Source organism: Siphateles boraxobius, unplaced genomic scaffold (genome assembly GCF_051911475.1).
Source record: "Siphateles boraxobius isolate OS27281-9 unplaced genomic scaffold, OSU_SipBor_1 13, whole genome shotgun sequence".
Lineage (NCBI taxonomy): Eukaryota > Metazoa > Chordata > Actinopteri > Cypriniformes > Leuciscidae > Siphateles > Siphateles boraxobius.
The window spans coordinates 10886693-10911470 of NW_027508733.1; the positions used below are offsets into that span (position 1 = coordinate 10886693).

At 47.6% G+C, this 24778-nt stretch overlaps 2 protein-coding genes across 2 annotated transcripts; both read left to right on the forward strand.

The window, feature by feature from the left end:
- The first annotated feature begins 2193 nt into the window (after nucleotides 1-2193).
- Nucleotides 2194-10017, forward strand: LOC143736383 (uncharacterized). The gene is made up of 16 exons (XM_077227123.1): nucleotides 2194-2390; nucleotides 2480-2676; nucleotides 2761-2811; nucleotides 2981-3072; nucleotides 3211-3668; nucleotides 4195-4513; nucleotides 4622-5280; nucleotides 5354-5406; nucleotides 5511-5735; nucleotides 5830-6095; nucleotides 6184-6440; nucleotides 6519-6767; nucleotides 6857-7193; nucleotides 9032-9372; nucleotides 9464-9792; nucleotides 9872-10017. The coding sequence occupies exons 1-16, from the start codon at nucleotides 2194-2196 to the stop codon at nucleotides 10015-10017; spliced, it is 4176 nt and encodes a 1391-aa protein (XP_077083238.1).
- Nucleotides 10018-19907: 9890 nt separating this feature from the next.
- LOC143736384 (uncharacterized) lies at nucleotides 19908-23329 on the forward strand. The gene is made up of 7 exons (XM_077227124.1): nucleotides 19908-20213; nucleotides 20322-21120; nucleotides 21225-21449; nucleotides 21544-21809; nucleotides 21898-22154; nucleotides 22233-22481; nucleotides 22571-23329. The coding sequence occupies exons 1-7, from the start codon at nucleotides 19908-19910 to the stop codon at nucleotides 23235-23237; spliced, it is 2769 nt and encodes a 922-aa protein (XP_077083239.1). The 3' UTR covers nucleotides 23238-23329.
- Nucleotides 23330-24778: the final 1449 nt, after the last annotated feature.

Below are 24778 nucleotides of genomic sequence, written 5' to 3' on the forward strand. Positions count from 1 at the left end.
CATTATTTATCCATGCATGTCTGTAATGAGCCCTTATACTATGCGTCTGTCTGCTGTGATTGATGTGGTTTAAAATAAGAGGAATGAAGCCTTGTGCCACTGTTCTGCATCAATACCACTGTTCTGCATCTCGCCCCAGAACATTTATGCCATGTGTCTGCTCTGATGCTCTATTTGTATTATTATTATCATCATCATCATCATCAAAATCATCATGTTTTATTGTATTGTAGTTTGAAATAAATAATCTATTTCACACTGTAGTCTACTGCTGCTGTGTTTGGTGTTTTCTGCATCTATACATCATCATCATCAACAACAACTACAACAACAACAACAACTACTGATATTTAATTGATATTTTTTTTACTGAAGAAAAAGGTGAAACGAATAATACACGGCATGTAACTTTTATTTATACATTGAAATAAAATTATTGACATAATATAAATGTAATATAATGTTTAACATAACAAATTTTTATATATATGCAGAAAAAGGTGAAACAATATAAATACAATATATCTATGCAGAAAAGGGTGAAACAATATAAAAAGGGGAAACAATATGAATACAGTATATTATTTAACATAAACAATATAAATACAATATAATGTTTAACACAACAGATTTTAATATCTATGCAGAAAAAGGTGAAACAAATAACGCACGGCATGTTACTTTTATGTATACACATGAAATAGGCATAATATGAATATAATAGTGTGTAATATAATGTTTAATATTTGTGCTTCGGTCGGGATTCGATCCTACGCTTTGATGGTGTCTCGTTTGTACCGCGTTTGTGCGACTGGGCATGCGCGAAGGCACTAATGCGCATGCGCGAAAACAGAGAAGAACGATGGCGAAGCTTTAGCATCCCCACCGCGCATTTTTCTCTGTTTTTGCGCATGCCCAGTAGCGCCTTTGCGCATGCCCAGTTGTACAATATATATATATGTATATATGTCAATCTCAAGTGCAATGCCAATTGCAACCTCACTCACTCACTTACTCACATCAATTATTCATATTAGCAATATTTGCTAAGTATATGGCAGTTTGTGATGTTTCAGAGACGTTCGTTCCAGAGACGTTGTTCGACGGTGCCTTTATCTGTGATGACGGACATTCGAATAAAGGGTGGGAATCATCAGTCAAAGAGTCCAATCTTTCTTAAACCAGGCAGCTACATATGGCAGTTTGTGATGTTTCAGAGACGTTCGTTCCTCCCCTAGGCGGTTCCTCCCATTGGCCGGGAGCCCTGCCTCGGCTCCTATTGGCCGAGGCCTCGTCGCCGGCGCCAACGTCGACTCCGACGTCATTCACTCGATTCACTCTGTCTGAATCACGAATTGCCCCGAAATAACCGGAAATAACCATCTTTTGCTGTTTTACTCCATTTAAAACAATATTTAACACAAACGTTTTTTTAAAAACGCTGCAATTTTCTGCACACGGATCATTTTTTAGCCTTTTTGCTCTCTTTTTTTGTGGGTTTTTCTACCCTGTATTTTTTCGTTGAGCACGTAAGTAAGCATATTTCTTTCCCTTTCTCTTGTTTTATCTGTATTGTATTTTTAAAAGAGGCACATAATAAGCCTTTTATCAAAGTGTACTGCATGCAGAAGAGGCGGGTGAAAAAAAATTGGGGTGATGCCGAGTCGTTACGTTGGAATGACGTTTGACCCGCCTAAACCTTATAATTCTGTATAAAAAGTACAGTTTCATTCATGATTTTCATCGACACCCAGTAAAGTGCAGGTTTTCTTTCTTTTAACTATGTGCAATGCATGCAGAAGTGGCGTGAGAAAAACAATGGGCTAATATATCGAGCAGTTCATAAGCAGCTGACGTAAAACATATAATTCTGTATAAAATGTACAGTTTCATTCATGATTTTCATCGACGCCAGTAAATCCACTTTTTTTTCTCTCAAAAATATAATGTATGCAGACTTCTTCTGATGAGCGTTCGTTTGACCCTTTACTCACTTTATGTCAGTTTTATGATCCGAATAATCAACAACTATGGAAAAAGAAAACGAAATTCGTTTAAAATTATAAAAATATATAACTAAAAAGAAAAAAATTAGTACTAATGCCACTGATTTAAAATTTTCCATGAATATTTATTGTGTATGGGGGTTTTCAGTGGGGGTTTTCATTGTTTGCATTGCTTTACTGTTGCAGAATGGAAAGCACACCCAACCTGCGTGTGGAGGCTGGAGAGCTGGTGCTTAGGCCTTCTAAGCAGGCAGCCACCGTAGAGAAAGTCCAGAGAGAGGGCACGTTACCTGGCTGTGAGGGTGACTGTCTGGTGGGCTTTGGGGTCCACAAGAAGAGCACCTACAAGGAGCTCTATGAGGCTAAGGACAGGGAGAGGAAAAGGTAATATGTGCTTCTGCTTGCTTGTTATTGTATTGCTGTTTTGTATTTATTTTACTCTTATCATGTAAACTATTGTGTTTCTTATGTAGTTATGTGGAGTTCATCCGGCACAAGGGCACCAATACAGGCAGCAAGATGGACGCCCTGAAAAAGTACATCTTGCTGAGGGACCAGCAAAGGGAAAAAAAGTCATCCTCTGCATCCCAGCCTGCTGTCCCGCACCCTTCACGCCTGACTTCTCCTCCTCCCACCCAAAGCTCCCATTCCCAGCCAGCCACAGCACACAGTGAGTTTTTAGATCTATAAGTGGTGTAATTCTATGCACGTTCTAATGGAATTATGAATAACATTGTAATTTTTCTGCCCTCAGAGCCAACAGATGAAGATCTGCTGGCTTCAGCCATGGAGGTGGAGCCACAGTGTGAGTGTTTTGTTTTCTTTTGTGTGTAGAAAAAGCATGCTCACCTGATCTTATGTGATCACTAATACATTTCCTAACATCATATGGTATTGTTATGTAACCATAAATGTCTTCAAATTATTAAATCATTAGTACTAATTACAAAATTAAAATGATGTGTTCTTCACAGTACTTACACCAGCACCACCACCTTCAGCGCCGATCCGCTCACCTCGCTTGGAGCAAAGAGCCGCTCAAAGGCTGGTGTCAGCGGCTTCTGAGGTACAGTTTTCACACCAGAAGTTTGCACATATATATATATATATATATATATATATATATATATATATATATATATATTATTATTAATTTACTCATTTTGTTTTTATTCATACATGACATATTTTTGTGTTCCTATAGGTTGTTCTCCCTGAGGCCTGGAAGCACTCCCTTCCAAAAGAACAACACGAGTGGATCGGCCGCTCCCTCTTCCGACGCCAGGGTGGAAGGGCAGCGCTGACAGATAACCTGCAGATGTGGTGGTACCCTCCCCAGCCTCGTCTGCAGTATCATCAGCCTCCAGCATCGCCGGACGTGTTCTTCACCTGGCCGCTGTGTTTGTGGATGCCCTACAGAATGTGGTCCTACAAGCTGATCTGCAGCTCGCCAGACTGCAGACGGTCTGGTCGGCGACTGACATCATGTGGGCTCTACAAGACAGTGAGGCGGGTGCTGAATTTACACGGCTGGTATTTTCTGGCAACAGAGTACCTGGAGTGTCAGCGCTGCCACAAGAAGCTCGCCGCGTGGTCCTATGACGTCCTGGACCAGCTGGATCCGGCTCACCGCAGGATGTTCCCAGCTATCCTCACTTACCGGTGAGTCATGAGAAAATTATTCTTACTGCAGGTGCAATTACCTACTAACATGTTACACCGTTAACTAGGATGTAATGGTAATAATGTAACTTAAATTACTTAAAAATAATATTTTTCTTAGTACTTTTAAAATTAATTACATGTAATAATTTGTACACAAAACAAGCTTCTGTAGTTTTTCCCCACGACACTGTGTCTGCCAGTCAAGGTTCTATACAGAATGTGTGAACGACCCACCCCCATTGATCTTTGCTTGACCTTTCAAAGGTGTCAAGCTCAGAACAATAACATTCCAACACCTTGAGACACCTAGCCTGACAGCTGAGGTTCTATTCAAGATGTGTTAACGGCCCCCCATTGAGCCTTGCTTGACCTTCGATAGATGTCAGTCTTAAAACAATATCAAAGTCTGTACAGTTTTTTTATCTTTTTGTATGGGAAACATCGCACCTTTCCTCTGCTCTGGAAAAGATAACACTTTAAAGGAACTTTAATAAACTTTGCCTTTGTCTGTGTGTTTTAACAGGTTCTCTTGTGATATGCATGTGGCAAAGTTGATGAGGGAGCGATCTCTCGGCAACAGCGTCTCTATGCTGTATCACAAGCTGTGTGAACAGCATAGTGAGGAATGGATGGAGAGGTCCCTGCAATATCTCTCTGTGTGTCACCGGTTCCATGGCACCACCACACAGCCCATCTCACCTCCACCACCCAAGCCGCCTGTACCAACCGCCAAGTGGCTCCTCTCTGTCCACGCAGAGGATATCCGGTCCCGGTATGGTGAGCTCAAAGCCAGGGTCACCTCTGTCTTTGGGTCCATCCTGAAGATGGCCTCCACAAAAAAGGTAACATATTAATCAAATATTAGTTTCAAAGGCCCAAATGTGTATATACAGGTGTAGATAAAAAATTTGTAGGTTATCTGTACTGAATTTTCTGTTTTCCAACAACAGGTGGCCAAAAAACTGGCAGGAGCTGCAGCTGGGACCGCAGCCTGGGTCACCAATGTGGGCAATGAGCACGGACAGGTCCTCATGTCTGTGCTCACCTCACACGAGGGTCAGGGACTGCTGCCCATGACCACAGGCCTGGTGAAGAGGTACGAGGTGGCTGGTGTCGCTCCCCCCACGCTCCTTTATGTGGACAGAGACTGCTGCTCTTCTGTGGGCACATCCAGAGCAGGTGCCATGTTCAGCGGCTGGAGTGATGTGGTGGTACGTCTCGATGTGTGGCACTTCATGCGGCGCTTCGCCGCTGGTCTGCACACTGACAGCCACCCGCTCTACGGTCTGTTCATGGCGAAGCTCTCTGCCTGCATTTTCGTCTGGGACGAGGGAGATGTGGCTCTGCTGAGGGAGGCCAAAATGAGGGAGCTAGAGCAACAGCATGGCATCAGAGGCCTCACTGATGACCAGCTAACCAGCAGGCTCACCTCCAGACAGTTGGCGCTGCACACGTGGCGTGGAGGAGACAGAGCAGCTAATCTGTACGTTGCTGGAGGCCTTCAAGGACGCCAGGGAAACCATGGGCATCCCCTTGGTGGACCAGGAGAGGATGGACGTCATATGGGACACGCAAAGACGCCATCTTCCCTGCATCCAGGACCCCCCTGGTGTGCAGCTGTACACCCAGACAGGAAGTATGACAAGGGGAGGGCTCACACTTCCTGTCTACCGCTGCGCTAGGGGTTTCACTTCCCTGGAGTCCTTCCACAACCACCTCAACCGCTTCATACCCGGTGAGATTACACACATCCACCTCAATGTTTTTTTTTGTGATTGTCTGTTTTTATCTCTTTTGTAATTATAAATTAGTGTTAATGTTTCCTTTTTTTTTTATCAGGAACGAGCGCTAACCTGGAAAATTTCCAGGCTTATCTGCTTGAGGGTTTGGAGCGGTGGAACGAGGACCGCGCTGCTGCTGCTGCTGCTGCTACCGTAATGGATGAGGGCCCGTCGTCCCTGCGCTGCTACAGTGCCTCGCTCCAGCACAGCCTCAATGAGCTCAGTCAGCGTCTTCTTGGCTGTAGTCTTGTACAAGACCATTCAAAGCCAGGACAGTACACGGGTATGTGTCTATAATGCCATGCTTTGTTGTTTTCTTTGTAATGCACAGGTGTCGGTTTTAAAACCTTGTTTTCAATTTAATTTTGTTTTGTCAGGCGAGCTCATCGGGGTGGAGTACCTGTGCTCGCAGCAGTCCTGGGAGTTCAGGGAGGACTTTGGGCGGGACCCAGATGCCCCAGATAGAATCCCAGATGACCTAGGGGAGGCAGAAGATGAGGGATTTGGGGATGAGGCAGAGGAGCAGGACCACACCATCTCCCCTCTTTCCTTAGTGTCCACCCAGGAAGCTGTACGCTTGTCTCAGGATTCAGCCTCACCCTCTCAGTCCTCCCAGGACCTGCCTCCTGAGCCCCAAGAAGATGTATGTATGCATGCAGGCATCCCTTGCCATGCCATCATATGGAGGACTTTTTTTATCCATCCACTAATTTCTTCTTTCTTCTTGTTAGGTGTGCAGAGGACCAGACGGGACACCAGGTTTTGACAGAGTGGTGGACCTGGCCAGGTACCTCGTCGAGCTGAGAGAAAAGCCTTGTGTCTCAGATAGGGAAGCCACTGACATTGTTCGGCTGTGGGACAGACTGCCGGACAGTGACAAAAAAGGTGTTTCCTATCCGACGAGACACAAGGGGAGACTCTTACAAGGCAGGTTTAAGGCCACCCACTCCAAAACCTCCACCTGTCATGGAAAGGAGAGCCTGAAGCGGTAAGTTAAATATTTGCACACAGAGCTTTAATAATGTAAATGACTATATGCTTTATAATTCCCTATTTTATTTTACAGGTGTGTGCTGGGGCAGGGGTCGGGCCCTGCGCAATGGCCCAATATTAGTCGAATTGTAGAGGCAGTATGTCTGGAGCTTTCCTCCATTCATCCAGCGGGGAAGGTGAAGTGGGGAGTTTCATTGAACCGCTGGGCTGCCGTTCTACACGACTACCAGGCCATACGGAGGCTGGTGGGGAACTGCCCAGCACTGAGGGGACGGGCAAGGATTCAGCTGTTTGAGGTCAATCAGCGGACGCTTTCTGTCTGGTAAGTAGTTTCTTTTTAAAGCCAGCTATAAAAGGAATTTTACAATTCTCATATTCTGTTCATCCTATTAATTGTGCCATTTTAAACAGGTACAACAACTACTGGAAGAAGCTGGAAGCAGACGTGCTGGCTCTGAGTGTGCCCTTGCCTCAGATCCGCATGGTGTCTAACACCCTTCTTCCTGTAGCCAAACAGAAGACGTCAGTGCCCGCTGCACCTCAATCAGCACTCAATCAGCGACATCCTCCCCCCGCATCAGCACCCGCCCTGTCTGCTCCACCGCCAGCGTCTCTCTCTGCTCCACCGCCGGCGTCACTCTCTGCTCCACCGGTAGCATCGCTCTCTGCTCCACCGCCGGCGTCACTCTCTGCTCCACCGGTAGCATCGCTCTCTGCTCCACCGCTGGCGTCACTCTCTGCTCCACCGGTAGCATCTCTCTCTGCTCCACCGCCGGCGTCACTCTCTGCTCCACCGGTAGCATCGCTCTCTGCTCCACTGCCGGCGTCACTCTCTGCTCCATCTTTGAGCAGAACAACTTTGTGGAGGAAGAGAAAGGCAGAAGAGTTTTTAGCCCAGAAGCAAGGGCTGCCCCCTCCACAGCAACGTGAAAGAAAAGATTACACATGCAGTCGATGTGGGCAGCCCAGAAAAAAAGAGTTTGGGCACACCAGGGTGGGCAGCTTCTTCTTCTGTGCCACAGCAGAGGGAAAGACTGTAGAAGAGTGGCTGCAGGAGAGGAGAAATGCTTCACTGTAAATAGTTATTTGTGTAAATATTGTAAATGTCCTGTTTCTTATTATTAAGGAATATTTAATTGCATTTAATAAAGAGCATGTAATTATTCCAAAGTGATTGTTCTTTATTTCAAAAGGTTTATCTGCCTTCATAACGGTCATATAAATTGTCCTTAATAATGATTATTTATTTTAGAACATTTAACGATTGTTCTTTTATTTGAGAACATTTATGTGCCCTCAATAAATGCCATGTTAATATATATCAAAACCTAATTTAGGGTTTACCTGCCTTCATGAGTCATGTAAATTTCCCTAAATTATAGTTTTTTACTTTTGCACATTTATTTGCCCTCATAAAAACCACGAAACAGTCCTTCTTTATTTCAGAATGCTTCTCTGTTAAAATAGGCCATGTCTGACCTATATATATAATTAATATATGTACGTATGTATTATTACATTTATACATATTTGTTGTACTTGTACAGATTTTAATTAAACAAAGGGTATATAGGGATCCCACAGTTAAGGCCATGTTAATAGTCTTAAATGCTTGTTCTTTATTTTAGAACACTTATTTTCTCCCATGAGGGTCATTAAACAGTCATAAAAGACTGTTCTTTATTTTAGAATGTTAATCTGCCTTCACAAAGGCCATGTTAACAGTCCTTAATGACATTTATAGAACATTTATTTGTCTTCATGAAGATCATGCTAATTGTCTTGCCCATTTATTTTATTTGTGGAGCTTTTTTATGTATTTAAATTATGCATTAGCATTCTATTATACCATGGTCTGGGTGAGTACTCGATTCTGGCTGCAGGATGTCCGTTAAAAAGTGACAGAGGACACCTAGTAAAGGAGTTCTGGTGAATCTGACTGTTTACCGTTCGAAATTAATAAATAAATGCGCTGGCTACATCAGCTGTGAGTAACCATGTTTACAATTTAAAAAAACCAGGGGGGTATAAAACAGAGTCAGACAAAGATGGAGAGACTCAAGAAGAAGTGACAACATGTAGAATGCAACAGGACGTCTCTGAATGGTTAGTTGATGAATTTATGTTTCTGATGTGGAGTTAACTATCTTCAATTAGCATAATTCTGTCATGATAATCTATAAATCGCTCCTATAGGAACTGTTGTGAGATGCACACAGAGTGACTTTTTATTGCATGTGAAAAGAAGGATGCTAAAGTTTGAGCTGACTCACAAATGTTCTTCTTATAAAACAACTTTTCCTCTTCTCAACATGGACTGCGTGTCCCGGGGGCGGGGTTTATGTACATTTTAGGGTTGCTGATGTCACTAACCTGGGAGGAATGTCGTGTAGTCCCTACCAGCCGTTTGTTGTAGTCCTTTTCTTTAAAAGCAAATAACTCCCTTTGCTTTGAACTTTGAGCATTGTAACTTTGCAGATGTTGTTTATGCTCAAACAGCAACATTTCACAGTTAGAAAAGTGAAATCGTGTTTTACCACCCCTTTAAGCATCAGAGCAGACACATGGCATTACTGTTCTGTGCAGAGATGCCACAGCATCCAGTTTGGCAAGTACCAGGGTCAAACTTTCCGTTGGCTCCTGGAGAACGACGTGGGCTACACCACGCAGTTGGTTGCCAGCCACCAGCGGGAGCGGGAGAAAAGTGCCTCCGACAGCCCCCTTATGGCCAACAAGGACGCACTCGCCCGGTACTCGTGCGCCCACCCTGCTTTTGCTGAGCAGCTGCGTTACCACCGGGTGCACGAGGAGGCCCGGGCTCGCGCCACTCAGCCCGGGTGTGAGGGCGAGGCGCTTGTTGGCTTTGGGGACTACAAGGAGGCCACCCTGAAGGACCTGTACGACTCCAAGGAGAAGCAGCACCAGAAGTAAGTCCTGTTGTGGTGAAGGGCAGTGAACTGTCGACAGGGTGCTGTGACTTGTTGATATGCGTGTTAATCTTTGATCATTGTCTTGCAGCTTTGTCAAGTGGCTACGGCGGAAGACACCGCAGCCTGGGACCTCGATGGACGCCGCCAGGAAGTACATCCTGGGCCGAGACAAGGAGCGGTCGGCAGAGGTGGCTGCTACCCCCCCACCTCCCACCAGCAGCAGCAGCAGCAGCAGCAGCAGCACCCCCACCACCAGCAGTGGCCCCAGCAAGGCCGCTGCTTCCACCGCGCTGCCGCCGCGCAAGCCGATCGCTCCCATGTTCTCGGCCCTACTGGGAAGGCGTCCAATGGCCCCAGGTGAGCTGCAGGCCAAGGTCAGGAAGCTGATGACCACACCAGCACGGCCTGCAGTTCCAGGTAGATCTCTTTCTTTCTCTTTAACACAACAGTGGTTCAGTGTACAGGATTAACTAACCATTGCCCTCCCACCCCACAGCGGTGTCTACATCCGTCAGAGACCAGTGCCCCTCGGTTCCGCCGCCGCCCCCCCCCCCCACAGAGGTGACGGACGAGGATCTGGTCCAGATGGCCACTGACTTAGAAACGGGTAACTGGCACCACACTGGACACGTCACACTGTAACATTTGCCCTCAATATATATTCTTCTGGCGGTATTTTTGTATTAACTGTAATGGTTTCATTTACTGGTCTCTACAGCTGATGCTTGAAGACCAAAGGTAGGTTTGGCAGGTAATGTAGCCGTCTTTGTCGGTGGTAGATGTGTAGAACGTAGTGGCAATGTAGATTTGCTTAACCACCTTCACATGTCTACTTCCCTTGGCCCTGCTGCATCTCTTGACATTCACCTTGTAGCACTAAACCATCTGCCCCATCACTGGCATGCTGTACGTCATCTAATTACTTGCATTCTGCACGTCATCTAATCACTGGCATGCTGCACGTCATTAACACTCAGACTCACTTAGTCTTGCCTGCCTGTGTGTTGCCCCATGACTATCATTGTGCTGATGCCATTTTGTTGTGTGTGAATGTGTCTGAAGCTCACGTACAGGTCCTTCAGACTCTCCCGCTGGTGGTGAGGCCTCCATCTCCACCTCCTCCGGCGTTGTCCTCCATCCCTCCCCCACCGCCACCACCTCGAGTTGCGGCTGCTCCACCTACGCTCGCGGTTCCGGCTCGGGCTCCGGCGTTGACCAGGGAGGAGCCCCGTCGCGTCTCCGTGGAGGAGACGCCATCTGGGGAGGCCACCCTGGCACCAGCGCCGGAGAAGAGGAAGAGGAAGGAGAGGAAAGTGGAGCAGCCCGCAACGCCCACTCCTGCTTCGGCTGAGGTACAAACACAAACACAGACACACACACACACACACACACACACACACACCGTGCCCGTACTCATGGACGGCACAACTCAGTGAAGTTGACTGTCAAACTGCATGCAGCACCTCCTCTCAGCCTCCTTACAGTGTGTTTGTTTGTGTTGTTTTTTTCCCTCACAGTCCCGGTTGCCTGAGAGCTGGCGGACAGCTCTCACCGTGGAAGAGCAGGAGTGGATCGGCCGGGAGCTGTTCAAGACAGACAGCGAGGGGAGGACCAAACTCACCACAGACCTCAAGCTGTGGTGGGACCCCCCTCAGCCCCGGCCGAGTTACACTCAGCCATCCGCCTCACCAGCTGCCTTCTTCGCGTGTCGGCTGTTCCTCTGGACGCCCCTGCGTCTGTGGGGCGTCCGGCCGACATGCTGTAATAGGGCCCTCACCAAGTGTGGGCTCTACAGGACCATCCGGAGGGTCCTGGACATCGACGGCTGGTACTTGATGGCCACCGAGTACCTGGAGTGCCGTCGGTGTAAGAGGAAGGTAGCTGCCTGGTCGCAGGAGGTCGTGGGTCAGCTGGGAGAGGGGCATCGCGCCCTCTTCCCGGCAATCCTCACCTACAAGTAAGTAGCTGTCTGAACACTGTCACAGTATGTCTGTTTGTGGCGCCCTCTTCCCGGCAATCCTCACCTACAAGTAAGTAGCTGTCTGACCACTGTCACAGTGTGTCTGTGTGTTGCGCCCTCTTGCCGGCAATCCTCACCTACAAGTAAGTACCTGTCTGAACACTGTCACAGTGTGTCTGTGTGTGGCTCTTCTGTAACACATGATGTGCTCCTCTCTGTAGGCTCGCCTGCGACCGGCGGGTAATCATCCAGCTGCGTGAGCGTACTCGGGGGAACAGCGCCACGCAGCTGTACAAAAAACTCTGTGAGGCACACACAGAGGCCTGGATGCGGCGGTCCATACACTACCTCAGCGTCATGGAGCCCTTCACGTCGCGAGGTGTCGTGCGCATGTGCACCCCACCACCAAAACCGCCACCCGTGCCCCAGTACGCGTGGCTGTTAATGGTGTACTGCCACGACATCCTCTCCCGCCTGGAGGACGTGAAGGCCCGGGTCACCTCCGTCTTCGGAACGGTCTTGAAGATGGATTCGACCAAGAAGGTAAATGTGGTGCTATGTATGTATAAATATATATGTATATAAATGTGGTGCGGAGTATCACGCTCTGGCTATGTGCGTGCAGCCTTACTGAGATGCTTTATTCTTTCAAACAGGTGACCCGGAAGCTCGCCGGTGCTGCCGCCCAGACCGCAGCGTGGGCAACGAACGTCGGCAACGAGCACGGACAGGTGCTCATGTCCGTGCTCACGGACGCCGAGGGTGCCGGCCTGTTGTCCATGGCTGCGGGGTTAATGCGGCGGTATCGGGACGCTGGGGTGGAGCCGCCTCAGCTCCTCTACGTCGACCGGGACTGTTGTTCGTCCCACGGGGGATCCAAGACAGCTGACATGTTCGGGAAGTGGGACAAGCTGGTGGTCCGGCTGGACATCTGGCACCTGATGCGGCGGTTCGCGTCAGGTGCGTTGTGGCAAAAACAATAATTAAACAAACAGCATCACAGTAAGAGACATCATGGTTCCATAACTTGATGTAACATGCATTTTTCCATAACAGGTGTCACCACCGAGAGCCACCAGCTGTATAAACCCTTCCTGCAGCAGCTGTCTTCGTGCATCTTCCTGTGGGACCCAGAGGACGCAGCCCGGTTGCTCAAGGCGAAGAAGAGGATGCTTGAGGCGCAGGGGATGACCTTCTCGTCCGACGCCGGAGTGTGGAGGCACGTCAGCCGCAAGAATATGGCTCTCCATTGCCGTCGCCGCACGCGTGGAGCGGCGGAGACGGAGCGGCTGATCGGTGACCTCCTGGAAACCTTCGGCGGTGCCAACGGACGAGACACCATGGGGATTTCCCTGCTGGACCAAGACCGCATCCAGAAGATCTGGACGGAGCAGCGGCGCCACCTCCATTGCATCCAGGACCCGCCGGGCGTGGAGCTGTACACTGAGACCGGCAGGGTGACCAAGGGGGGGATCAGCCTGCCGGTGTACCGTTGTGCACGAGGCTCCACGTCCCTGGAGTCGTTCCACCTGCATCTCAACCGCTTCATTCCAGGTATGTTTCACATGCTTCACTGTCATGTCAATCTTTCACTGTCATCGACTCGCTGTCATTCACATTGTGTGCACTGAATAAACTGCTAAACAGATCTGTGTTCCTCCTCAGGAGAAAGTGCCAATCCCTGGCACTTCCAGGCATTTCTCCTGGAGGGGTTGACGCGGTGGAACGCCGACAGGGCGGCGTCCGTGGCACAGGAGGGACGGCCGCTGCTCCGCTCCTACAATGGCCCCCTGCAGCACTCCCTTGACCAGCTCAGCCAAAGGGTGCTTGGCACGAGTGTGGTCAAGGATTACACCAAGCCCAGGGAGTACACGGGTAAGAACACTCAAGCCACCGCGCTTACACGTGTCCACACTGAATGATATTTGTACCAGACTGACTGATGCGATTTGTGTTGTTGTACTTCAGGGGAACTCATCGGCATCGAGTACCTGTACTCCCAGACGGGCAGAGTGCTGCAGGACGTCAGCTTGGACCCTGACATTCCGGACGCGGGGGGGGACGTTCCCCAACTCGTCGAGGATGACGAGCTCGCCGACGGCCCGCAGGAGGTGGAGGACCTCACCCTGCACGTGCCTGGCGAGTTCCCAGCTCCTCAGACGGACCCGCGGTCAGGGCGACCGGCTGACGCACCCGCGCCCGAGCCATCCAGTCCGACCGGTGCCCCCGAGCCCGCACCCCACTCCCCCGGCCGGTCCTCGCCAGAGCCTCAGCAGGCTGCTGAGGTAAGCACGCCATCTCTTTGTGGTCTGCGACTGCAGTGCATCTCGCATCACCAAAAACTGCGCTCGCTCTGTTCCATCCACCTGACTTATTGTTTTCCATCTCTTCTTGTGTGTCTGCAGGACTACAGAGGACCGGATGACCAGCCGGGGTACCTGGCCGTGGTCCAGTTGGCCACGGCCTTGGTGGGGTTGCGTCACGACCCGGCCTTGTCAGAGGGGAGGGTAGACGAGCTTATCAGGCTCTACGAGGCCCTGTCACCGTACGACAGGGCCCGAGTGGTTTACCCTCCCCGCTACAGGGACAGGCCAGCTCAGGGGCGCTTCATGGCAGCCAAGCCAAGCCGCCCCAGTATACCTGGTGTGGAAAGCTTGAGACGGTAAGGCTACGCTTCCATCATACATTTCCCTGGTGTACAAACAAGCTGCTTTATGTAATGTTGCCCATTATCATGCTCATATCTGTCATTGTTTTTGTCCATTGTCCACAGCTGCCTGGTCGGAGAGACCTCTGGACCTGCCAGCAGTCCCAGCGCAAGCCGGCTGGTAGAGGCAGTATGCACCCAGCTCTGCCGCTTGATCCCCTCGGGCAGCCGTGCGCGCGGTGCCCGGAGGTCGCGGTGGGACAGCATACTGCTTCGGTACCAGCACATCCGGGACCTTGTGCTGGGCCACCAGAGGCTGATGGCTCGGGCGCCCATACAGCTCTTTGAGCTGAACGCCAGGACCCTCTCGCTGTGGTATGTTTGATGCTTTTGATGTTATGGTAATGACATGCTTGAATGGCATGCTCTCAAAATTGTACATGTAACTAAAACACTACGTTGAAATCCGTTTTCAGGTTCACCAGGATGCAGCGGGAGAAGGAGAGGACTGTGCTAGCTTCAGGCGTTGCAGCAGAGGGACGACCACCAGCGGCAGCGGCAGCGGGTTCGGCGCCGTGCCCAGCAACAGCGGTGGATCGTTCTCCGGCAGCAGCAACAGGCCAGGCGAGGACAGCAGCGCCAAGGGCGGCGGGACCTCTGGCAGCAGCACCGGCCGTGGCAGCACCGGTGCCTGTTCTGCCAGCGCCAGTGCGCCCACTGGCGCCTTTACCGCCTGCCCCCTCAGCTGTTGTCCTGGCCATACCACCGGCTGCTGCAGCTGCAACAGGACCTTTTCCGGCAACACAGCCTCTCTTTCTGGACCTCTCACTGCCCCAGCAGAGTGTGAGGGTGCTCCCCATCCCAACGCTCCCTCGGACAACGCCAGCCCCACACGTCCTCCCTCTGCCGCTGGCCGCCGCACATCACGCCGGCCCTCGGCTGCCTGCACCACCTCCTGCTCCCCCTCCTCAGCCTCGCTCTGCGTACAAAACTGAATGGCTGAGGAGGAAGAGGGCTGAGCAGAGGGCAGCGGCAGGAACAGTCGTCGCTGCCCGGGCCGGCGTGCCACAAGAACAAAAGTGCAGGAGATGCGGCCAGCCAAAGCGGAGGGAGACCGGACACACCCGCTACGGCAATGTACATTTTTGCTCTGCCGCCGCAGCGGGTAAGAGTGTGGAGGACTGGCTGAGGGAGATGAAGGACCAGGGTCGAGCCCCGGACTGATTTCGCATTCTCGCTGGGGCAGGTGTATATAGTTGTTTCAGTGTTTGTTTGTTTGTTTTTTAAAGACATTGACTTTACCCTCCACAAGGACCGGGACCTTGCCGCGGTGTGGAGGCTTCCTACAAACACCGGTCCACACCTGCCACAACTTTTCTACAGCAAAAAAAACATTGTGTATCCCATTCACACCTGTATAACATTGCCATGCCTTTGTACTATTCTGATTCTTTGCACTGACAAGTTATATAGGCCTATACTGTGTGTGTATGCTGCCTATCATATGGCTTAAGAAAAAGAAAAGAAAACATTGTCTGTCCCATTCACACCTGTATAACACATTCACACCTGTATAACACATTGTCATGCATTTGTGCTGTTCTGATTTTATGCGCTGACAAGTTATATAGGCCTTTTGGACATGTGGGTATGTTCAATAATGTGGTCACTGTCTTTGGAGTTACGTCCAGTTGCCACTGGCTCTGTTGCCGCCGCGTTGGTACTTCACACTGTATGCTGCTGCATTATTTATCCATGCATGTCTGTAATGAGCCCTTATACTATGCGTCTGTCTGCTGTGATTGATGTGGTTTAAAATAAGAGGAATGAAGCCTTGTGCCACTGTTCTGCATCAATACCACTGTTCTGCATCTCGCCCCAGAACATTTATGCCATGTGTCTGCTCTGATGCTCTATTTGTATTATTATTATCATCATCATCATCATCAAAATCATCATGTTTTATTGTATTGTAGTTTGAAATAAATAATCTATTTCACACTGTAGTCTACTGCTGCTGTGTTTGGTGTTTTCTGCATCTATACATCATCATCATCAACAACAACTACAACAACAACAACAACTACTGATATTTAATTGATATTTTTTTTACTGAAGAAAAAGGTGAAACGAATAATACACGGCATGTAACTTTTATTTATACATTGAAATAAAATTATTGACATAATATAAATGTAATATAATGTTTAACATAACAAATTTTTATATATATGCAGAAAAAGGTGAAACAATATAAATACAATATATCTATGCAGAAAAGGGTGAAACAATATAAAAAGGGGAAACAATATGAATACAGTATATTATTTAACATAAACAATATAAATACAATATAATGTTTAACACAACAGATTTTAATATCTATGCAGAAAAAGGTGAAACAAATAACGCACGGCATGTTACTTTTATGTATACACATGAAATAGGCATAATATGAATATAATAGTGTGTAATATAATGTTTAATATTTGTGCTTCGGTCGGGATTCGATCCTACGCTTTGATGGTGTCTCGTTTGTACCGCGTTTGTGCGACTGGGCATGCGCGAAGGCACTAATGCGCATGCGCGAAAACAGAGAAGAACGATGGCGAAGCTTTAGCATCCCCACCGCGCATTTTTCTCTGTTTTTGCGCATGCCCAGTAGCGCCTTTGCGCATGCCCAGTTGTACAATATATATATATGTATATATGTCAATCTCAAGTGCAATGCCAATTGCAACCTCACTCACTCACTTACTCACATCAATTATTCATATTAGCAATATTTGCTAAGTATATGGCAGTTTGTGATGTTTCAGAGACGTTCGTTCCAGAGACGTTGTTCGACGGTGCCTTTATCTGTGATGACGGACATTCGAATAAAGGGTGGGAATCATCAGTCAAAGAGTCCAATCTTTCTTAAACCAGGCAGCTACATATGGCAGTTTGTGATGTTTCAGAGACGTTCGTTCCTCCCCTAGGCGGTTCCTCCCATTGGCCGGGAGCCCTGCCTCGGCTCCTATTGGCCGAGGCCTCGTCGCCGGCGCCAACGTCGACTCCGACGTCATTCACTCGATTCACTCTGTCTGAATCACGAATTGCCCCGAAATAACCGGAAATAACCATCTTTTGCTGTTTTACTCCATTTAAAACAATATTTAACACAAACGTTTTTTTAAAAACGCTGCAATTTTCTGCACACGGATCATTTTTTAGCCTTTTTGCTCTCTTTTTTTGTGGGTTTTTCTACCCTGTATTTTTTCGTTGAGCACGTAAGTAAGCATATTTCTTTCCCTTTCTCTTGTTTTATCTGTATTGTATTTTTAAAAGAGGCACATAATAAGCCTTTTATCAAAGTGTACTGCATGCAGAAGAGGCGGGTGAAAAAAAATTGGGGTGATGCCGAGTCGTTACGTTGGAATGACGTTTGACCCGCCTAAACCTTATAATTCTGTATAAAAAGTACAGTTTCATTCATGATTTTCATCGACACCCAGTAAAGTGCAGGTTTTCTTTCTTTTAACTATGTGCAATGCATGCAGAAGTGGCGTGAGAAAAACAATGGGCTAATATATCGAGCAGTTCATAAGCAGCTGACGTAAAACATATAATTCTGTATAAAATGTACAGTTTCATTCATGATTTTCATCGACGCCAGTAAATCCACTTTTTTTTCTCTCAAAAATATAATGTATGCAGACTTCTTCTGATGAGCGTTCGTTTGACCCTTTACTCACTTTATGTCAGTTTTATGATCCGAATAATCAACAACTATGGAAAAAGAAAACGAAATTCGTTTAAAATTATAAAAATATATAACTAAAAAGAAAAAAATTAGTACTAATGCCACTGATTTAAAATTTTCCATGAATATTTATTGTGTATGGGGGTTTTCAGTGGGGGTTTTCATTGTTTGCATTGCTTTACTGTTGCAGAATGGAAAGCACACCCAACCTGCGTGTGGAGGCTGGAGAGCTGGTGCTTAGGCCTTCTAAGCAGGCAGCCACCGTAGAGAAAGTCCAGAGAGAGGGCACGTTACCTGGCTGTGAGGGTGACTGTCTGGTGGGCTTTGGGGTCCACAAGAAGAGCACCTACAAGGAGCTCTATGAGGCTAAGGACAGGGAGAGGAAAAGGTAATATGTGCTTCTGCTTGCTTGTTATTGTATTGCTGTTTTGTATTTATTTTACTCTTATCATGTAAACTATTGTGTTTCTTATGTAGTTATGTGGAGTTCATCCGGCACAAGGGCACCAATACAGGCAGCAAGATGGACGCCCTGAAAAAGTACATCTTGCTGAGGGACCAGCAAAGGGAAAAAAAGTCATCCTCTGCATCCCAGCCTGCTGTCCCGCACCCTTCACGCCTGACTTCTCCTCCTCCCACCCAAAGCTCCCATTCCCAGCCAGCCACAGCACACAGTGAGTTTTTAGATCTATAAGTGGTGTAATTCTATGCACGTTCTAATGGAATTATGAATAACATTGTAATTTTTCTGCCCTCAGAGCCAACAGATGAAGATCTGCTGGCTTCAGCCATGGAGGTGGAGCCACAGTGTGAGTGTTTTGTTTTCTTTTGTGTGTAGAAAAAGCATGCTCACCTGATCTTATGTGATCACTAATACATTTCCTAACATCATATGGTATTGTTATGTAACCATAAATGTCTTCAAATTATTAAATCATTAGTACTAATTACAAAATTAAAATGATGTGTTCTTCACAGTACTTACACCAGCACCACCACCTTCAGCGCCGATCCGCTCACCTCGCTTGGAGCAAAGAGCCGCTCAAAGGCTGGTGTCAGCGGCTTCTGAGGTACAGTTTTCACACCAGAAGTTTGCACATATATATATATATATATATATATATATATATATATATATATATATATATATATATTATTATTAATTTACTCATTTTGTTTTTATTCATACATGACATATTTTTGTGTTCCTATAGGTTGTTCTCCCTGAGGCCTGGAAGCACTCCCTTCCAAAAGAACAACACGAGTGGATCGGCCGCTCCCTCTTCCGACGCCAGGGTGGAAGGGCAGCGCTGACAGATAACCTGCAGATGTGGTGGTACCCTCCCCAGCCTCGTCTGCAGTATCATCAGCCTCCAGCATCGCCGGACGTGTTCTTCACCTGGCCGCTGTGTTTGTGGATGCCCTACAGAATGTGGTCCTACAAGCTGATCTGCAGCTCGCCAGACTGCAGACGGTCTGGTCGGCGACTGACATCATGTGGGCTCTACAAGACAGTGAGGCGGGTGCTGAATTTACACGGCTGGTATTTTCTGGCAACAGAGTACCTGGAGTGTCAGCGCTGCCACAAGAAGCTCGCCGCGTGGTCCTATGACGTCCTGGACCAGCTGGATCCGGCTCACCGCAGGATGTTCCTAGCTATCCTCACTTACCGGTGAGTCATGAGAAAATTATTCTTACTGCAGGTGCAATTACCTACTAACATGTTACACCGTTAACTAGGATGTAATGGTAATAATGTAACTTAAATTACTTAAAAATAATATTTTTCTTAGTACTTTTAAAATTAATTACATGTAATAATTTGTACACAAAACAAGCTTCTGTAGTTTTTCCCCACGACACTGTGTCTGCCAGTCAAGGTTCTATACAGAATGTGTGAACGACCCACCCCCATTGATCTTTGCTTGACCTTTCAAAGGTGTCAAGCTCAGAACAATAACATTCCAACACCTTGAGACACCTAGCCTGACAGCTGAGGTTCTATTCAAGATGTGTTAACGGCCCCCCATTGAGCCTTGCTTGACCTTCGATAGATGTCAGTCTTAAAACAATATCAAAGTCTGTACAGTTTTTTTATCTTTTTGTATGGGAAACATCGCACCTTTCCTCTGCTCTGGAAAAGATAACACTTTAAAGGAACTTTAATAAACTCTTGTGATATGCATGTGGCAAAGTTGATGAGGGAGCGATCTCTCGGCAACAGCGTCTCTATGCTGTATCACAAGCTGTGTGAACAGCATAGTGAGGAATGGATGGAGAGGTCCCTGCAATATCTCTCTGTGTGTCACCGGTTCCATGGCACCACCACACAGCCCATCTCACCTCCACCACCCAAGCCGCCTGTACCAACCGCCAAGTGGCTCCTCTCTGTCCACGCAGAGGATATCCGGTCCCGGTATGGTGAGCTCAAAGCCAGGGTCACCTCTGTCTTTGGGTCCATCCTGAAGATGGCCTCCACAAAAAAGGTAACATATTAATCAAATATTAGTTTCAAAGGCCCAAATGTGTATATACAGGTGTAGATAAAAAATTCGTAGGTTATCTGTACTGAATTTTCTGTTTTCCAACAACAGGTGGCCAAAAAACTGGCAGGAGCTGCAGCTGGGACCGCAGCCTGGGTCACCAATGTGGGCAATGAGCACGGACAGGTCCTCATGTCTGTGCTCACCTCACACGAGGGTCAGGGACTGCTGCCCATGACCACAGGCCTGGTGAAGAGGTACGAGGCGGCTGGTGTCGCTCCCCCCACGCTCCTTTATGTGGACAGAGACTGCTGCTCTTCTGTGGGCACATCCAGAGCAGGTGCCATGTTCAGCGGCTGGAGTGATGTGGTGGTACGTCTCGATGTGTGGCACTTCATGCGGCGCTTCGCCGCTGGTCTGCACACTGACAGCCACCCGCTCTACGGTCTGTTCATGGCGAAGCTCTCTGCCTGCATTTTCGTCTGGGACGAGGGAGATGTGGCTCTGCTGAGGGAGGCCAAAATGAGGGAGCTAGAGCAACAGCATGGCATCAGAGGCCTCACTGATGACCAGCTAACCAGCAGGCTCACCTCCAGACAGTTGGCGCTGCACTGTCGACGCTGCACACGTGGCGTGGAGGAGACAGAGCAGCTAATCTGTACGTTGCTGGAGGCCTTCAAGGACGCCAGGGAAACCATGGGCATCCCCTTGGTGGACCAGGAGAGGATGGACGTCATATGGGACACGCAAAGACGCCATCTTCCCTGCATCCAGGACCCCCCTGGTGTGCAGCTGTACACCCAGACAGGAAGTATGACAAGGGGAGGGCTCACACTTCCTGTCTACCGCTGCGCTAGGGGTTTCACTTCCCTGGAGTCCTTCCACAACCACCTCAACCGCTTCATACCCGGTGAGATTACACACATCCACCTCAATGTTTTTTTTTGTGATTGTCTGTTTTTATCTCTTTTGTAATTATAAATTAGTGTTAATGTTTCCTTTTTTTTTTATCAGGAACGAGCGCTAACCTGGAAAATTTCCAGGCTTATCTGCTTGAGGGTTTGGAGCGGTGGAACGAGGACCGCGCTGCTGCTGCTGCTGCTGCTACCGTAATGGATGAGGGCCCGTCGTCCCTGCGCTGCTACAGTGCCTCGCTCCAGCACAGCCTCAATGAGCTCAGTCAGCGTCTTCTTGGCTGTAGTCTTGTACAAGACCATTCAAAGCCAGGACAGTACACGGGTATGTGTCTATAATGCCATGCTTTGTTGTTTTCTTTGTAATGCACAGGTGTCGGTTTTAAAACCTTGTTTTCAATTTAATTTTGTTTTGTCAGGCGAGCTCATCGGGGTGGAGTACCTGTGCTCGCAGCAGTCCTGGGAGTTCAGGGAGGACTTTGGGCGGGACCCAGATGCCCCAGATAGAATCCCAGATGACCTAGGGGAGGCAGAAGATGAGGGATTTGGGGATGAGGCAGAGGAGCAGGACCACACCATCTCCCCTCTTTCCTTAGTGTCCACCCAGGAAGCTGTACGCTTGTCTCAGGATTCAGCCTCACCCTCTCAGTCCTCCCAGGACCTGCCTCCTGAGCCCCAAGAAGATGTATGTATGCATGCAGGCATCCCTTGCCATGCCATCATATGGAGGACTTTTTTTATCCATCCACTAATTTCTTCTTTCTTCTTGTTAGGTGTGCAGAGGACCAGACGGGACACCAGGTTTTGACAGAGTGGTGGACCTGGCCAGGTACCTCGTCGAGCTGAGAGAAAAGCCTTGTGTCTCAGATAGGGAAGCCACTGACATTGTTCGGCTGTGGGACAGACTGCCGGACAGTGACAAAAAAGGTGTTTCCTATCCGACGAGACACAAGGGGAGACTCTTACAAGGCAGGTTTAAGGCCACCCACTCCAAAACCTCCACCTGTCATGGAAAGGAGAGCCTGAAGCGGTAAGTTAAATATTTGCACACAGAGCTTTAATAATGTAAATGACTATATGCTTTATAATTCCCTATTTTATTTTACAGGTGTGTGCTGGGGCAGGGGTCGGGCCCTGCGCAATGGCCCAATATTAGTCGAATTGTAGAGGCAGTATGTCTGGAGCTTTCCTCCATTCATCCAGCGGGGAAGGTGAAGTGGGGAGTTTCATTGAACCGCTGGGCTGCCGTTCTACACGACTACCAGGCCATACGGAGGCTGGTGGGGAACTGCCCAGCACTGAGGGGACGGGCAAGGATTCAGCTGTTTGAGGTCAATCAGCGGACGCTTTCTGTCTGGTAAGTAGTTTCTTTTTAAAGCCAGCTATAAAAGGAATTTTACAATTCTCATATTCTGTTCATCCTATTAATTGTGCCATTTTAAACAGGTACAACAACTACTGGAAGAAGCTGGAAGCAGACGTGCTGGCTCTGAGTGTGCCCTTGCCTCAGATCCGCATGGTGTCTAACACCCTTCTTCCTGTAGCCAAACAGAAGACGTCAGTGCCCGCTGCACCTCAATCAGCACTCAATCAGCGACATCCTCCCCCCGCATCAGCACCCGCCCTGTCTGCTCCACCGCCAGCGTCTCTCTCTGCTCCACCGCCGGCGTCACTCTCTGCTCCACCGGTAGCATCGCTCTCTGCTCCACCGCCGGCGTCACTCTCTGCTCCACCGGTAGCATCGCTCTCTGCTCCACCGCTGGCGTCACTCTCTGCTCCACCGGTAGCATCTCTCTCTGCTCCACCGCCGGCGTCACTCTCTGCTCCACCGGTAGCATCGCTCTCTGCTCCACTGCCGGCGTCACTCTCTGCTCCATCTTTGAGCAGAACAACTTTGTGGAGGAAGAGAAAGGCAGAAGAGTTTTTAGCCCAGAAGCAAGGGCTGCCCCCTCCACAGCAACGTGAAAGAAAAGATTACACATGCAGTCGATGTGGGCAGCCCAGAAAAAAAGAGTTTGGGCACACCAGGGTGGGCAGCTTCTTCTTCTGTGCCACAGCAGAGGGAAAGACTGTAGAAGAGTGGCTGCAGGAGAGGAGAAATGCTTCACTGTAAATAGTTATTTGTGTAAATATTGTAAATGTCCTGTTTCTTATTATTAAGGAATATTTAATTGCATTTAATAAAGAGCATGTAATTATTCCAAAGTGATTGTTCTTTATTTCAAAAGGTTTATCTGCCTTCATAACGGTCATATAAATTGTCCTTAATAATGATTATTTATTTTAGAACATTTAACGATTGTTCTTTTATTTGAGAACATTTATGTGCCCTCAATAAATGCCATGTTAATATATATCAAAACCTAATTTAGGGTTTACCTGCCTTCATGAGTCATGTAAATTTCCCTAAATTATAGTTTTTTACTTTTGCACATTTATTTGCCCTCATAAAAACCACGAAACAGTCCTTCTTTATTTCAGAATGCTTCTCTGTTAAAATAGGCCATGTCTGACCTATATATATAATTAATATATGTACGTATGTATTATTACATTTATACATATTTGTTGTACTTGTACAGATTTTAATTAAACAAAGGGTATATAGGGATCCCACAGTTAAGGCCATGTTAATAGTCTTAAATGCTTGTTCTTTATTTTAGAACACTTATTTTCTCCCATGAGGGTCATTAAACAGTCATAAAAGACTGTTCTTTATTTTAGAATGTTAATCTGCCTTCACAAAGGCCATGTTAACAGTCCTTAATGACATTTATAGAACATTTATTTGTCTTCATGAAGATCATGCTAATTGTCTTGCCCATTTATTTTATTTGTGGAGCTTTTTTATGTATTTAAATTATGCATTAGCATTCTATTATACCATGGTCTGGGTGAGTACTCGATTCTGGCTGCAGGATGTCCGTTAAAAAGTGACAGAGGACACCTAGTAAAGGAGTTCTGGTGAATCTGACTGTTTACCGTTCGAAATTAATAAATAAATGCGCTGGCTACATCAGCTGTGAGTAACCATGTTTACAATTTAAAAAAACCAGGGGGGTATAAAACAGAGTCAGACAAAGATGGAGAGACTCAAGAAGAAGTGACAACATGTAGAATGCAACAGGACGTCTCTGAATGGTTAGTTGATGAATTTATGTTTCTGATGTGGAGTTAACTATCTTCAATTAGCATAATTCTGTCATGATAATCTATAAATCGCTCCTATAGGAACTGTTGTGAGATGCACACAGAGTGACTTTTTATTGCATGTGAAAAGAAGGATGCTAAAGTTTGAGCTGACTCACAAATGTTCTTCTTATAAAACAACTTTTCCTCTTCTCAACATGGACTGCGTGTCCCGGGGGCGGGGTTTATGTACATTTTAGGGTTGCTGATGTCACTAACCTGGGAGGAATGTCGTGTAGTCCCTACCAGCCGTTTGTTGTAGTCCTTTTCTTTAAAAGCAAATAACTCCCTTTGCTTTGAACTTTGAGCATTGTAACTTTGCAGATGTTGTTTATGCTCAAACAGCAACATTTCACAGTTAGAAAAGTGAAATCGTGTTTTACCACCCCTTTAAGCATCAGAGCAGACACATGGCATTACTGTTCTGTGCAGAGATGCCACAGCATCCAGTTTGGCAAGTACCAG